Below are 16711 nucleotides of genomic sequence, written 5' to 3'. Positions count from 1 at the left end.
AATTTTAACTATAACTGATGTCAAGCTAACTGGCCTGTAGTTACCGGCTTCTTCTCTACTGTCCTTCTTGTGGATAGGCACAACATTGGCCATTCTCCAATCATCAGGAACATCTTCCAGAATTGCTTTTAGTACCATGGATCCTAAGTACATATCTATAAACTAGGGGACCCTAAACGCTTCACCTCATCAACCCCCTCATGGTTTCAAACTGCTCATCAACCCCTCTCCTCCCAAAATGTTATATGAAAATAATTTAATAACTACCATGTTAATAATACTATTAATAATGATGATAGCAATGACAACTGTTTGGGGATCACTTTGGGTAAACCTGATATAAAATACAGATTAAATCCTATAGTGCCTCTAGTTTTACTGAGGCAAACTAATTTTGTCTGCAGTTTTCAATGGAGGCTAACATGAACATCTCTCTTGCAAATGACCCTAACTTTGTTAAGGACCTAAGTGTACTTATCTCTGACGATTTATGCTCCAAAACTCACTGTAACAGCATTGCTAAAAAAAACATTAAGAGTTGTAAACTTAGTTTTGTGAGGCTTTTTTTCTGGAAAAATTGTAATTGTTAATTAGAACTTATAAAACTTAATTATTAGATTTGTTACCATGTACAGTGGAACCTTAAGATACGAACTTAATTGGTGCCGGGGGGAGGTTCGTAAGACGAAAGGTTCGTAAGACGGAACATTGTTTCCCATAGGAAACAATGTAAAGTCAATTAATCCGTGCAACCAAAAAAAAAAACGCAAAAAAAAACGCTGCCGCCCGGCTGTCACATTTTAAAACAGCCTGGGGGCTTCTCAGCGACCTCCCCAACGCCGGGTTCGGCATTGGGGAGGTCGCCGAGAAGCCCCCAGGCTGTTTTAAAAGGTGACAGCCGGGCTGGGGGGGTTGCTGGGAACATCGTCGCGGGAGGCAGGAGATGATCGGGCGACCGGAGCAGCAACACCGCTGCCGTCGCCGCCACATCCGGCTCGGCTTCCCTGGCTGCTTGGCCGGGGGGGGGGGCTCGGGTGAAAGGGGCTGCAGACGCAGAGATTTGCCTCCCACCCCTCGCCCGTGCCGCCGGCGCGTCATCTTCCCTCCCAGACAAAAAAGGCTGGCTTTCGGGGAGGAAGGGGCGTGCTCGGCTCTGCGTCTCCAGCCCCTTTCGGCCAAGCCTCCAGGGAATCCGGGCCGGGCGTGGCGGTGAGGGGCTGGAGATGCAGAGCCGAGCACGCCCCTTCCTCCCCGAAAGCTGGCCTTTTTGTCTGGGAGGGAAGATGACGCGCCGGCAGCACAGGCGAGGGGTGGGAGGCAAATCTGCGTCTCCAGCCACTTTCGGCCGAGCCCCCCCCGGCCAAGCAGCCAGGGAAGCCGAGCCGGGCGTGGAACATCGGCGCGGGAGGCAGGAGACAATCGGGCGACCGGAGCAGCAACACTGCCGCCGTCACCGCCACGCCCGGCCCGGATTCCCTGGCTGTTTGGCCAGGGAGGCTCGGCCGAAAGGGGCTGGAGACGCAGAGCCGAGCACGCCTCTTACTCCCCGAAAGCCGGCCTTTTTGTCTGGGAGGGAAGATGACGCGCCGGCAGCACGGGCGAGGGGTGGGAGGCAAATCTGCGTCTCCAGCCCCTTTCCTCCGAGCCCCGCCGGCCAAGCAGCCAGGGAAGCCGAGCTGGGCGTGGCAGGGAACATCGGCTGGAGACGCAGAGACGCAGAGATTTGCCTCCCGCCCCTCGCCCGTGCCGCCGGCGCGTCATCTTCCCTCCCAGACAAAAAGGCCGGCTTTCGGGGAGGAAGGGGCGTGCTCGGCTCTGCGTCTCCAGCCCCTTTCGGCCGAGCCTCCACTGCCAAGCAGCCAGGGAAGCCGAGCCGGGCGTGGCGGCGACGGCGGCGGCGCTGCTACTCCGGTCACCCGGTCCTCTCCTGCCTCCCGCACCAATGTTCCCCGCTGCATCAGGCGCTGCCAGCCCCGAGTCAGACACACCCTCGCCGCCACCACCACAGCACCCAGTCGCTGCCCGCCCCGTCTTGCTGGAGGTCTAGCCGGAGCCTGAGCCGGGCCCACTCGGCCGCGTCTCCTCGCCCACCCAGGATGCTGACCTGCTGCCTCGCCCCGCGCCCGTCGCCGCCCCGATCCTGCGCCTCCTCCTTCCCCCCCAGCCAAAAATACAAAGGCAGTCTGCCGCCGCCCACGGGGCAATGGGAAGCTGAAGCCGCCGGCGGTTTCAGCCTCCCTTTGCTGAGCGCTGCTTCGCCCTTGCCTGTCATCTTGGCTCAAGCGGAGACCGTCTTTGTGTTTTTGGCTGGGGGGAGGGAGTCAGGAAGGTCTTCCTGCTCCCCCCCCCCCAGCAAAAAACACAAAGACGGTCTGCCGCCGCCTGCTTGAGCCAGGATGACAGGCAGGGCGAAGCAGCGTGGAGCAAAGGGAGGCTGAAACCGCGTTGTCTTGGGAGAAGTACAGTACTGGTGGGAGACGACAGCTGGGCAGCGGGACTTCTCAGAGGCCTCCGGAACCCGAACTTCCGGGTTCAGTGTTCGGGAGGTCGCCGAGAAGCCCCGCCACCCGGCTGTCACCTTTTAAAACAGCCGGGGGGTTTGCCGTTCGTAAGATGAAAAATGTTCGTAAGAAGAGGCAAATTTTTTCTGAACCCCGGGTTCGTATCTCGGGTTGTTCGTAAGACGAGGGGTTCGTATCTTGAGGTACCACTGTATTGTTTTTATCACTGTTCTGAGCCGCCCCGAGTCTACAGAGAGGGGCGGCATACAAATCTAATTAATAATAATAATAATAATAATAATAATAATAATAATAATAATAATAACAACAACAACAACAACAACAACAATAACAATAATGCAGCTAGACCAATTTTAGAGTATTCTTCAACTGTTTGGAATCCTCACCATCTATCTGACATCACTAAAATCGAGCGGAAATTTCAGTTTCAGTCACAAATTGACTTCCATGGACCCTATTTCAAACTTAAGTGATCAGTAGAGGGGCATGCATAGGTGCACTAATGTGCCTATCGTCCCTGTCATTGTATTTTTATTCTCTTATTCTTGTTCTCGTTTCATTTGACAAATTCCAATAAATAAAATAAGTAAATAAACAGGGTGGGTAAATGCTTCCTTTCATTGTGAATTTCTGATAGGTGGAAACTGAATCTTGAATGTTAGCTCAGATTCCAAAATCTGCTAATCTCAAGACTGTTAAATGATACTCAGATTATTACCATTAAGAATTGGAACAGAGGAAAACAATCTGGGTTCAAAAGATGTTGACGAACCAGTATCTCTCACTGCTGGCCATGCTGAATTCAACTGCTGGGATTTCTGGTTCAGGAATATCTGGATATACAGTACTTAGTTTCTCTGTCTTAGACTATCTGAAATAATTCAAAGGACCAAAGAAGCAATTCTAATAACAGTAGTAACAATAATAACAACAACAGAGTTGGAAGGGACCTTCGAGGTCTTCTAGTCCAACCCACTGCTACACTACTTCAGACAGATGGTTATCCAACATCTACTTTAAAACTTTCAGTGTTGGAGCATTCACAACTTCTGGAGGAAATATCTCTTTGTATGTATCTTGGGCAGCAAATTCAAGACATGGTGGCTGGAAGCATGGAACCCAAACTTAATTGGACTACCAAACTAAGCCTGTTTCCAGTTTAGTGCTACACTAAGCAATAAACTAGCCAAGCAGGCAACACAATACAAGATGGAATTGCTAAAATTTCCCTCCCACTCCCAAAAAACCACCTTCAAATCCACAACTTAGATTAAAAATTGTACTACAGTTGCTATATTTTTAAATAATCTTGTTAAGTGTATTGTGCAATATCCAAGCTACAAGTAACTATTCTGTGAACAATAATAATGATGATGATTATTAACAACATAATCAACTAACTACATCCTAGCTGATTAGCAACATCCTTAAATTTCCCTTTGGAAGGAAACAAGAAATAAAGAGATGATAGCATTGTAGCACAGGGCCGTATATACAGACATGCCACCAAACTTCAAATTTTCAGTGAGCTGATAACTTCATTACTGCCTAAGTGTGACACTGGCTACATTCCTCCATCTTCAGTTCAGACTTCCTTAGTCATGGCGATAGTCAGCCGTATCTCTGAATGATTAATACCCGTCTTCAGAAACAGCACTGTCAATGATGGGCAGCAGCCGATGCAGTCAGGTGCTCCGTCCCACTAGGACAGGGGTAGGCAAAGTTGGCTCTTCTACGACATGTGGACTTCAACTCCCAGAATTTCTGAGCTAGCGTGATTGGCTCAGGAATTCTGGGAGTTGAAGTCCACAAGTCATAGAAGAGTCAACTTTGCCTACCCTTGGGCTAGGAAATTCTGGGAGGGGCACATATCCACACACACGCGTGATATTTCAGCAAGCAAAATCTCATGTGAGGATGCTCGCAAGGGCAAGATTTCAGCAATTTTTGTTGATTTTTTTGCTTCGGCACATGCACGGAAGCAAAAATATCAGTGAAAATCTCCGAAATGTCACTCTCGCGCACATCCTCACGTAAGATATCGCTTGCTGTGCATGCACAGAAGCCAGATCTCACACCGACAGGCGCACACGCCCCTGCCGGATGTGTGGGCACCCACGACAGCCTCAAAGGGCGCACAGGTAGCCCCGAAGACGAGTATCCTTTCTCTGGGCACTGTGGACAGTTAATAAACAAGATCCCCTGGATCGGGGTAGGCAAAGTTGGCTCTTCTATGTCATGTGGACTCCAACTCCCAGAACTCCTGAGCTAGCACGATTGGCCCAGGAATTCTGGGAGTTGAAGTCCACAAGTCATAGAAGAGAAAACTTTGCCTACCCCTGCCCTGGATTATAATTAACACTTTTCTCCAGGCTATTTCTGCAAGAAATAAGAAGAATGTGAGCTTTTGAAATTTTTAGTTCCTAACTTCTATAGAGAAATTGAGCTTTCCCTACTCCTACTGAGGAATTGAAGAAAAGAGGAAAGGCAGCTTCTCTATTTTACACCCATCTGCCATACACTATCCATACATGTTATCATTCCAATTCATGCCATGCTGTTCTGTTTGTTTGTTTTTTTACCCCTATTCAATAGCTCACAATCATAACCCAAAACTTTTTATTGCATGGAACAATGTTCAACACTGGAGTAATCATTTATTTATTACTAATTAGATTTCTATGCCGCCCTTTTCCGCAGACTCAGGGCGGCTCACAACAAAATCAATACAACAATACAATATATAAGATATCAATAGTATTCTTCCCTTTTTTTTCCTTTCTTTACTCTTCCTCCCTTTTTTCTTTCCTTTTCTCCTTTTTTCCCTCTTTTCTTTCTTTTTCCTTTTCACCCTGTATAAACTTAGTCTAGGTTTATGCGATAAGACAACTATGTAACTAAATAAGAACAAACCATTGTAAATATACTTAATTGATATCAAATATATAAAGAAGAATGGTAAACTGCTGGAATGTAAACTTCAAAACCTCAACCAATGTCAAACATGTTTGTTAATTTTGATTATTTTAATTGTTTAATAAAGTTTATTTAAAAAAAAAAAAGAAATCTAAATTTAAAATTAGATCTAAAACGCCGATACATCAAAAACAATCGTCCACATTCATCCCATAAACATTCCAATCAATGGCCTGAGCTAGGTGTAACACTGAACGGCCCCAAGCCTTGAAGGACAGGAGAGTGGGGGCGGTAGGAATCCCTGGAGGGAGTTGATTCCAGAGTCAGTAACCCCCAGAGGGGAAAGGATCAGTTCTGGTTGGTCTCCGTTCCACAGCATATTTCAGTAAATACTTTCCTACACTTAAGGCCCTGGAAGATGTAGGAATGCTTTGATGATCTCGGGCTGACCCTTCCCAGATACCTAGCCTCTTCGGAAACATTTACTCTCTTTACCAGCCTCTGCCTAAGGGAGGGTCATTGGGAGCCGGTTGGATTGGCCTTTGCTTCCAGTAAGGAAGCATTCCTGCCCTAGGATCAGAAGGAAAGGAATAATACTGCATACTAGTTAATTGAGTGAATGAGGCAGAGGGATAAAGGGGAAGTGGGGTTGGGTAAGAAGATGAAAATTTTGCACGACTGAATTTCCCCCACCCACTCCCACCGTTACCTGTTACAATATTTGATTAATAAAAAAGCATTTTACTATCTGTTGTGGTTGGCTCTGGCCCAGCTCCTGCCCCAAGGAATGTGGAGGTGGATGCAGGGGAAACATCAACATGTCATAGGCCTGTTTTATTACCGACAGAGTCAGGTAGTGCAGTTTCCTCGGACGAAGAAGAAGGTGAGGGTGACTTGGAAGAGGGGGGCTTGGCACACAGCCCAGGAAGCCAATCTCCATTATCTTCGGTCGATTCGGATGAGGAAGTGTTAGACCCACGCATGCGCAGAATTCTGCATCGAAGAGACCAATTGAAGAAATACTACAGGAGATAAAAGAGGCCACCTGTGTTTGGGTGGGGCTCCAGTAATTAGAGCTGCTGATGTAAATAGCAGCGTGCTGGCTTGGCCGTTGTGGAAGATTATCTGATCGTTGTTCTTCAGGACCGTGCCTTGCTGTTTCCGGACGTTGTTGATTTTTCACGACTTTGAAACCAAAGCAGAGCAAAGTGTGTGTGTTTCACTTCGTGGAAGAAGGAGGGCTGTGACGTTCCTTCACAGCTGCTAGCTAAGTACTTAAGGACTGATTAAGGGGATTGTACAGACTACCAGGTTGTTTTGGGACGAGTGCTCTTTGCAATACAAATGGGTGCTTTGTTTCTTTTGAATTGTTGTGATGAAGAACATTGTTTTTGAACTTTCAAGTGTGTGTGTGTCTGAAATTTGTATCCTTGAATTTTCAGGAGACTCATACCATAGAGCTCGGCAGAACACTATCTATCCTCAGAATAATTTTTTAAAAATCACCTGACGTTCATAACTAATGAAAAAACCCGCAGAGCTCCTACGTTTGGGGGGAAGTGGAGAGAACAAGCTGTAAATCTGCAGGGTTTGGGGTTTTTTTAAGTCTCTGAGAAGGCATCTGAGTGCAGCAACACAGGTATGTCATCACAGGAGCATCAGATCATTGTTCTATGCAGCCTCCCACACACACACTTGTGGCTCATTCCCCTCCTGCCGTCTTCTCCCTCTTTACGCATACATTATGGGTCTGAGTATTGCATTATCGCTATGCCATCATTTGCCATCACAAGTTTAATGATTCCTGTTGAAGGAGAACGTTAGGTGGCTTTAGAACATCTTAATTGCAGTGTACCTGGTGCAATGTTCCTTCACTGAATCTGACAGATTTCAAAAGGATAAATTATCTAAAGAAAAGGGAAGATTCTGTTGTTGCGTTTTAGGAGGGAAAAAAAGAAATGAAAGCACAAATGGGTGATCGACTATGTGTTGACATAGATCTGGCTAAGCTTTCACATTTTCTATCCAGATGTGCATAGTGAAAAACAAATTCTTTCTCTAATCCAACTGAGTACAGTAATGCGCACTACCTTCACTTATAACCAACCATTTAGTGAGTTTTTGAAGTTGGAACAACACTGAAATGACTTACAGCCTGTTTTTCATAATTACAGGGTCACATGATCCACGGATGCTTGGTAACTGGCTTGTATTTATGACGGTAACTGCACACCAGGACAATTAGACACAAGAACAGTTTTCTCCCAAATGCCATCACTCTGCTAAACAAATAATTCCCTCACCAGCATCGCACTATTCACTAAGGCTGCATTACTATTAGTCTTCTCATTGCTCTTCTCAATCCTCCCATTTATGACTGTATGACTGTAACTTGTTGCTGGTATCCTTACGATTTATATTAATATTTATTGTTTCCTCATTGCTTATTTTTAGCCTATGACAATCATTAAGTGATTCTTGACAAATATATCTTTTTTAAAAATGTACCCTGAGAGCATATGCACCAAAGAAAATTTCCTTGTGTGTCCAATCACACTTGGCCAATCAAGAATTCTATCCTATTCTATTCTATTCTATTCTATTCTATTCTATTCTCTATCCTATCCTATCCTAGTATCCCAGGGTCATGTGACCATCTCTGTGACCTCTGAGAAGCAAAGTCAATAGGAAAGCCAGATTCACTTAACGATTGTATTGCCAACAACTCCCGCAATGATCAACAACTATGGCAAGAAAAGCTATAAAATGAAGCAAAACTCAATAACTATCTTGCTTAACAACAGAAACATTGGGCTCAATCGTGGGTCGCAAGTCGAGAATTACCTGTAATATGGAACCAATCCAAAAACTTCTTTCCATAATATGATGCTCTCCAGAGCCAATGGGCTTATCCTAAATCAGGTTACACAGCACTGGCTGTCCAGTAATGATAATACAATGATGCCCCACGTGCAAAGGCTTAAGGAGGGGGCTGCTGGACCACCCACCAATAAATGCAACAGGTTAGGAAGCATTTTCTGTCTAACCCTGCAGCAACATTCAACGACCTGGACTTTCCCATCCCCCCTCCTACAATCTCTTCTCATCCACATTATTAAAACATTTCTTCATTCATCCAGAATATAGATAAGATTAGGAGAATGGCAGTGTAAAAACAATGGGGAGAGTTGAAGAGAGGATGTACAGGAACTGGAGGAATCGGTGCATATGTAGAATTCATTGCAATAGCAAAGGAGACGAAGCAACATGACGGGTTTATACAAATGGGCTCTTCGATCGTCCAGCCTTTAGCTTAAAAACCACTATTTTCAGAAGATAAATAAGAGATGCTGTGAATACTACAGCTACCTTGGTAGTGCCAATTCCAGCTGTGTATGATTTCTAGGCAAACTTCCACTAGCATTAAAACTGGAACCTAGACAATAACCAGCAGTAGAGAAAAGCAAGCTCAAACGCATTCATCACCAAAATTCCAGAGATCAAGCTATAGTTTAATGGAATGGAGGGTATGCGTATTCCACTTAGCTCCATCCACAATTGGAGCGATTGTGGGGATGGGGAAAAGGTCATAGAACTTGCTCCCTGCCATATTATTCAAGGGGCCTCATTCATTCTTCATTCATTCATTTTGCTTGATGGGAAGACTTCAGTTTCCTGATCTGGCCCCTTGCCTACTCCCTTTAAAAAGTCTTTGCCACCTTTAGACAGCTTAGTCTTTTATAGTCTTCCTTCAACACCAAAGGCTTCCTCAGTGAAAGGCTACACATTTTTTTACTACCACTGTGGGTGTGGCTTATTTTGTGGGTGTGGTTTGCTGGCCATGTGACCAGGTGTGAGTGGCTTAATCATGAGACTGGGTTGGCTTAAAGGTGGCCAACTTGATGTCACTCACATCAATTATTTATTTATTTATTTATTTATTTATTTATTTATTTATTTATTTATTTATTTATTTATTTATTTATTGGATTTGTATGCCGCCCCTCTCCGTAGATTCGGGGCGGCTAACAACAGTGGTAAAAACAACATGTGACAATCCAATACTAAAATAGCTAAAAACTCTTATTATAAAACCAATCATACATACAAACATACCATGCATAAATTGTAGAAGCCTAGGGGGAAAGAATATCTCAGTTCCCCCATGCCTGATGGCAGAGGTGGGTTTTAAGGAGCTTACGAAAGGCAAGGAGGGTGGGGGCTATTCTAATCTCTGGGGAGAGTTGATTCCAGAGGGCCGGGGCTGCCACAGAGAAGGCTCTTCCCCTGGGCCCCGCCACACAACATTGTTTAGTTGACGGGACCCAGAGAAGACCCACTCTGTGGGACCTAACTGATCGCTGGGATTCGTGCGGCAGGGTTAGGGTTAGGGTGCCTGGCCTCTCCTTGCCTCAAAGAGATACAATTTCCCTATCTATTTACTATTACTCAACATCCAAAATATACTATTTAATTCTATGTACGCTGCTCAAAAAAAATAAAGGGAACACTTAAATAACACAATATAACTCCAAGTAAATCAAACTTCTGTGAAATCAAACTGTCCACTTAGGAAGCAACACTGATTGATAATAAATTTCACAGGCTGTTGTGCACATTCAACTTCGTACAGAACAAAGTATTCAATGAGAATATTTCATTCATTCAGCTCTAGGATGTGTTATTTGAGTGTTCCCTTTATTTTTTTTGAGCATTATATATATGCCATATGTGTACATACATATTATACACAGGCACACAAAAATAAACATTATCTACTATATAAACTGTATATGTATGTACACACACACGCAGGCACACACAGCTCTTGTAAAATTATACACATTTAACCTCATTTACTGCCAGAGGAAAAACATACCCAGACCCCGGAAGGGAAAAAAAGAAAAAAAATCAATTTTTTTCTACCGGTTCTGCGTACCTGACCGTACCCGTAGGAGCCCATCACTGGCTATCCTTCAACAAAGCATCTTCAATTAGTACTGCACAGGGTTTCTCTTCTGCCCCACCCACCAAGTTCTACATTGATCTTTATCACCGAGGAGCTGCACCATCTCTTTCCTCAGCCCAGGGCTAGGCAAAGTTGGCTCTTCTGTGACTTGTGGACTTCAACTCCCAGAATTCCTGAGCCAATCATGCTAGCTCAGGAATTCTGGGAGTTGAAGTCCATATGCCATAGAAGAGCCAACTTTGCCTACCCCTGCCTCAGCCCAACTTTCCCCCATACCTGCTTCCAAACGAAGGAGTCCGCACTGTTCTGGTACCAAGAAATCACCAGGTGAAGGACAGCCAGCAAGGCTCCAGCCAGCACTGCTACCCGCATGCGTACAGGCAGAAGGGTGTAGATGATGTAGATGAAGAAGATGCTCCACCAGACCCCCTCGGAGGCACTCCGCGGAGAGACCCGGAGGGTGCCCAGAGCCTGCACTCCACACAGCGCCACAATGACCAGGTAGCTCACCACCCACATGCAGTTCTGGTGGAAGCCAGTCCGGTTGCAGAGGACCATGAGGGAGAGGAAGAGGGCAGCAGCCACGGCAAGGGCAGTGGTGTAGGACACGTCGGGAGAGCCAGGCACACAGTGGAAGAGCAGCATGATGGCACACGCTAGCACCAAGACACCCATCAGCACCGTCAGCGAACTCTGGTTCATCTGGAAGAAGTAGCGCTGGTAGAGGCGCTCCAGCTTGGCCGAGCGGAAGCGCTTAGAGCGGAATACTTGCAGGAGGCGCCAGCCGCAGTCGCTGAAAGACAGCCCTTTGGCCTCAATCCCCATGTCGCCACCATCCTCAAATCCCAGGTCCACAGCTTTGAGCCCCAAATCTCCGGTCCCGGAACCAGGCGGAAGCGATGTCGGTGGCTTCTTGCCATAGTGGTCTTCCTGCCAAGAACAGTTCAACCCCAGCGCCACGCTGCCTCTGCGCTCCAGCTCTTGGTCCTGTAAGCAGCTCATGTAGCGTGGGCCACAAAGTGCTGGGCGATGGCGCTTGGGCCCATTGCGCTCCCCCCAAGCAGTCTTCCGCTCATCCACTTTGGGCACCAGGATGCCACTAAACCAGGACATGCTGTGGGGAAAAGAGAGAGAAAAGAGTTTTAGAAGCAGCTTTGGAAAGGAGATCTCTTTTCTCCAAAGAGAACAAGGTGCATGCTAATTTTTTTAAAAAAATCTATCTATATATATCTTTAGTAAAAGAAACTATAGTAAGATGGAGAGGAAGAATTTTTATTTAGATTTTTAAGAATTGACAATGTTGTATAAAATTTTTAGACGAGGAGAGTGCACCAGTGTGCCTTTCGTCCCCTGTCCAATTGTCTCTCCTTTATCTCATATATCTTTTCTTCCTTTCATATATCTTCTCCTTTATTTTTATATATTTTCTTTTATATATTACTTTTATATATTTTATATTTTCTTTTATATATTACTACATGTCTATTCTCTTCAATATGTATTGTGTATTGGATGGATGGATGGATGGATGGATAGATGGATAGATGGATAGATAGATAGATAGATAGATAGATAGATAGATAGATAGATAGATAGATAGATAGATAAAAAGAGCCTCCATTGAGTGAATAATAAGAAAGGAAAAGTTTATATATGATTGATTTTAAGCATTGTTGTTGTGTTTATAATTATATATTGTTTTATTTTATGGTGGAGAAAATAACATTTTATACCCGAGAACAAGGTGCTTGCTATTCCCCCAAATAGTTCAAGGGGCATGAACAGCTTCCACTGCAGGAATCACGCCTGGTGAAGTGTAATCCGGTGGGATGGAAGTCCCTTTGTGTTCCTATTCTCCTGCAGAGTCCAGGCCTTTTGCATGCACAAAGCCCCGGGGAAACAACAGATCTCCTGCTCCCCCCCCCCCCTCTATGAGGAATGTTTTCAGCCAAAGTCATTTGACTCATAGCACAAGAACGTAGCTCAGGGAGAAAAGACCAGGCTTGAGGGGCAGGAGACACAGCCAGGGGGAACATGACAGAGGAGCACAGGGGAGAGACAAGACCCTGCCAAATGCCAGATTGTGGGCAAAAAAAGCATCCAGGAGAGTCTACAGAGGAGAGTTTGAACACCTGTGGGGAGAAAAATGTTTCTGTTGCGGAATAGAACTCTGCAAAGAACCCTCAAGGGACAACAGATCTATGTGACAGATCATTTGTTCGCCCTTGGGGAAGCCCCAGTACCCCAAATACGAACTGAATAATCAAATTATCACAGATAATCCCCATTCGGTTAAAGACCTTGGTATGCTAATAACAAAAGATTTAAGTGCCAAAGCCCACTGCAACAATATAGCCAAGAAGGCCTCAAGAGTTGTAAACCTAATCCTACATAGCTTCTGCTCCCGCAATCTCACACTACTTACTAGAGCTTACAAAACTTTTGCCAGACCCATCCTCGAATACAGCTCATCTGTTTGGAACCTATATCGCATCTCAGACATTAACACCCTTGAAAATGTCCAAAGATACTTCACCAGAAGAGCCCTTCACTCCTCCACTCGAAATAGAATACCCTACGAGACTAGACTTTCAATCCTGGGCCTAGAAAGTTTAGAACTAAGATGCCTTAAACAAGATCTAAGTATTGCCCACAAGATCATATGCTGCAATGTCCTGCCTGTCGGCGACTACTTCAGCTTCAACCACAACAACACAAGAGCACACAACAAACTTAATATTAAGCGCTCCAAACTTGACTGTAAAAAATATGACTTCAGTAACCGAGTTGTCGAAGCGTGGAACTCATTACCGGACTCCATAGTGTCATCCCCAATCCCCCAACACTTTACCCTTAGATTATCTACGGTTGATCTATCCAGATTCCTAAGAGGTCAGTAAGGGGCGAGTACAAGTGCACTACAGTGCCTTCCGTCCCCTGTCCTATTGCTCTCCTATATCTCCTATACCTTTCTTCTATTCCTATATCTCTTCGTCTATTCTTTCATTGATATGTTCTATTACTATATCTTCTTTTCTATTATTTCTTAAATATATTTTACTATGAGTATCTCCTCTATAACCTTCATCATGTATTTTACTATGTGTACAGTATATAGATATATACCCACTAAAACCCTCATTGTGTATTGGACAAAATAAATAAATAATACCTGGAAGGCCCCTAGGAATAGGGCACAATGAGGCGACATGGGTCTCCGTAAGGGAGCACCCTCCGGGTCAGGTTTCTTATTTCCTCTTCATCAAGCTTGGGCGACAACCTGCAGGAAGAAGACACACTGTCAGCGGGTCACACATTCGCTTTCCATTCAACGGCTGAAGCACCAGCTGTACTCATTCCCTGGATCTCAAAGGTAGGAGTTTCCCACCATCCCCATCCCCCATCCACAACTCCTTACTCATCCACATCTCTCCTTGCACCCTTCCCATTTCAGGCCGTTTCGAACTGATAGCTTGCTTCCTTTCACATCCAAACGGACATTTGTGTCTGTTTGGTTCACCTGGTGCACCAGTTGCGGCCCTATTTGGACCGGGACTCACTGCTCACAGTCACTCATGCCCTCATCACCTCGAGGCTCGACTACTGCAACGCTCTCTACATGGGGCTACCTTTGAAAAGTGTTCGGAAACTTCAGATCGTGCAGAATGCAGCTGCGAGAGCTATCATGGGCTTCCCTAGGTATGCCCATTTTACACCAACACTCTGCAGTTTGCATTGGTTGCCGATCAGTTTCCGGTCACAATTCAAAGTGTTGGTTATGACCTATAAAGCCCTTCAGGGCATCGGACCAGAATACATCCGGGTCAACCTTCTGCCGCACAAATCTCAGCGACAGGTTAGGTCCCACAGAATCAGTCTTCTTTGGGTCCCGTCAACTAAACAATGTTGTCTGGCGAGACCCAGGGGAAAAGCCTTCTCTGTGGTGGCCCCGACCCTCTGGAACCAGCTCCCCTTGGGGATCAGAATTGCCCACACCCTCCTTGCCTTTCGCAAGCTCCTTAAAACCCACCTTTGTCATCAGGCTTGGGAGAACTGAACTACCCTTTTCCCCCTAGGCCTATAAAATTTATGCATGGTATGTTCGTGTGTATGTTTGGTTTTAATAAGTGTTTTTAAATTATTTTAAACATTAGATTTGTTACATGCTGTTTATTACTTTTGTTAGCCGCCCCGAGTCTACGGAGAGGGGCGGCATACAAATCTAATAAATAAATAAAATAAATAAATTTCTGTAAAGAATGGTCTACTTATGCACCCTCTCCTTCCCTACCCTTCCCACATTACCCCCGATGACACTGCGGGAGATATGTGCAGTGCACATCGTTAAAAAAATGCAGATTACATTCGTTGCAAAAAGTACAGCATTAAGAGAAAAAAAATCAGTTTAACTTCAAACAAGACCACCAGCAGGAACTGGCTTCAGTTTGCAACTCTCCACTATCCTGGGGAGAATCTAATCCAGCCAGCCAAATATCAGCTGTATATCCCGAGGTTGCTCTAGTAACAAAACAGCTATCAGTATGCTAATGTTATCTTCATCCCACAAGACAGATCTCAACTGTCCAACCCAATTTAAGCCATGTCCCTGCATTCAACCTTAACAGAGTAATCAAACAACTGTGTAGTGCCTTGACCACTAAACCTTCTTTTGCAAGGTCTGGAAAGGACAGGAGGAGGATGTGGGGCAGAGGTCCTACCTAATCTCCTTTTCCAGGGCCCTACCTGGTCTTTCAACACATGGAATTCTTGAGGTGGAAACTTAAAAGGCTTAGAGACAGCATGCACAGCCTTGTAGTCCATCAAAGGCCCTGGGCTTTAGGACAGGTCAAATACAAATGAAGAAATTGAATTATTGGGCTAACCAGAAGTTAGAATCATACAATACAGTTATTAAATCCATTTGAGAGGGGTTTGCATAACACAATGGTTCTCAACCTTTCTAATGCTGCGACCCCTTAAAACAGTTCCTCATGTTGTGGTGACCTCCAACCATAAGTCTAGCACCAATTCTCCCAACGGGGCTTTAAGCTGATTGGCAGGAAGGTCAGAGGGACAACCTCACTGTAAACACCTGATTGGTGGGATTGTAAAAATATGTTCCAAGGCGCAAGATTAGAGGCTTTAGTTACTCACACCATGGGAAATTTCTTTTCCAATGGTCTTAGGAGACCCCTGTGAAATGGTCATTTGACCCCCCAAAGGGGTCCGACTCCTGATTCCCAGGTTGAGAACCACTGGTAACACATTGAATTATCAGTTAACTAATTGGGCTGGATCTGCACAACAAGCTAAACCAGCCTGTTGTTATTGTTTTTTTAAATACAACCAAACTTAAAGTTAACCAAGCTTAGTATGATGCATGTAAAAAATTATTTAGCTGATCTGGTTAACTGCCAAGTTAATTAAGAATTAAGAGGGGCTTGGAACATCCTTCATCCTAATTCAGCAGGGATGGTGAACCTTTTAGACACCGAGTACCCAAACTGCGCAAGCGCACATGGCCAAACTGAAAAGCGCATGAACAAACATGGATATGTGCGCATGTGTGCACATGCACACATGCGCAGCAGAGACTCAAAGACCAGCTGGCCGACAGGAGGCAGGGCATCCCAACACTGGCAGTAGGGCAAGAGGTAAGATCTTTTTCTTTCGTGAGCTTCAGTTTCATCGTTTGCACGGAAGCTCACAAAACAAACACCATGGAGATCTGACATGGGGCGACAGCACCCATGCTAGCCGAGAAGGCTCTTCATGCCACCTCTGGCATGCGTGCCATAAGTTCTCCATCAGAGCCCTAGGGAGAAAAGGCCATCATTAAACACCTCGGTGGAAGGTCCTGTTCCACAAAGGCACACACACACACATAGTAAAATACATGATGAAGGTTATAGAGGAGATACTCATAGTAACATATATCTAAGAAAGAATAGAAAAGAAGGTATAGTAATAGAACATATCTATGAAAGAATAGAAGAGATATAGGAATAGAAGAAAGGTATAGGAGGTATAGGAGAGCAATAGGACAGGGGACGGAAGGCACTCTAGTGCACTTGTACTCGCCCCTATATTTAGTTCAATTTCATCAACAGCTTTGAAGAATGCTTTGGCCCTCCGACTTAACATTATAATCACAACCCATAACTAAGAAGAGGTTGAGAGCATGGCAAGGTCAAGTCGGATTGATTGACAGGAGGACCAATATCTTAGATCCTCAGGTCCAAAGACTTATGAGACAAACGTAGACTATAGAGACCAAGAAAGGAGCACAAAGACACACAGAGAA

The 16711-nt window shown here is 45.1% G+C and overlaps 1 protein-coding gene across 2 annotated transcripts in view; it reads right to left on the bottom strand.

The window, feature by feature from the left end:
- ADCY6 (adenylate cyclase 6) overlaps positions 1-16711 on the bottom strand; it is an 83060-nt gene that overhangs the window by 60537 nt on the left and 5812 nt on the right. For both annotated transcript variants that reach the window (XM_070740650.1, XM_070740651.1), the window contains exons 2-3: positions 13580-13687; positions 10684-11521 (exon numbers count right to left, since the gene is read on the bottom strand). In XM_070740650.1, coding sequence (XP_070596751.1) covers positions 10684-11520 — 837 coding nt within the window. In that variant the 5' untranslated portion in view covers position 11521; positions 13580-13687. The remainder of the gene's footprint in view (positions 1-10683; positions 11522-13579; positions 13688-16711) is intronic.

The sequence above is a fragment of the Erythrolamprus reginae genome, chromosome 2, assembly GCF_031021105.1.
Source record: "Erythrolamprus reginae isolate rEryReg1 chromosome 2, rEryReg1.hap1, whole genome shotgun sequence".
In the NCBI taxonomy this organism is placed as follows: Eukaryota; Metazoa; Chordata; class Lepidosauria; order Squamata; family Dipsadidae; genus Erythrolamprus; species Erythrolamprus reginae.
The sequence above is the reverse complement of the archived record's forward strand: the minus strand, read 5'-3'. Positions and strand labels throughout refer to the sequence as shown.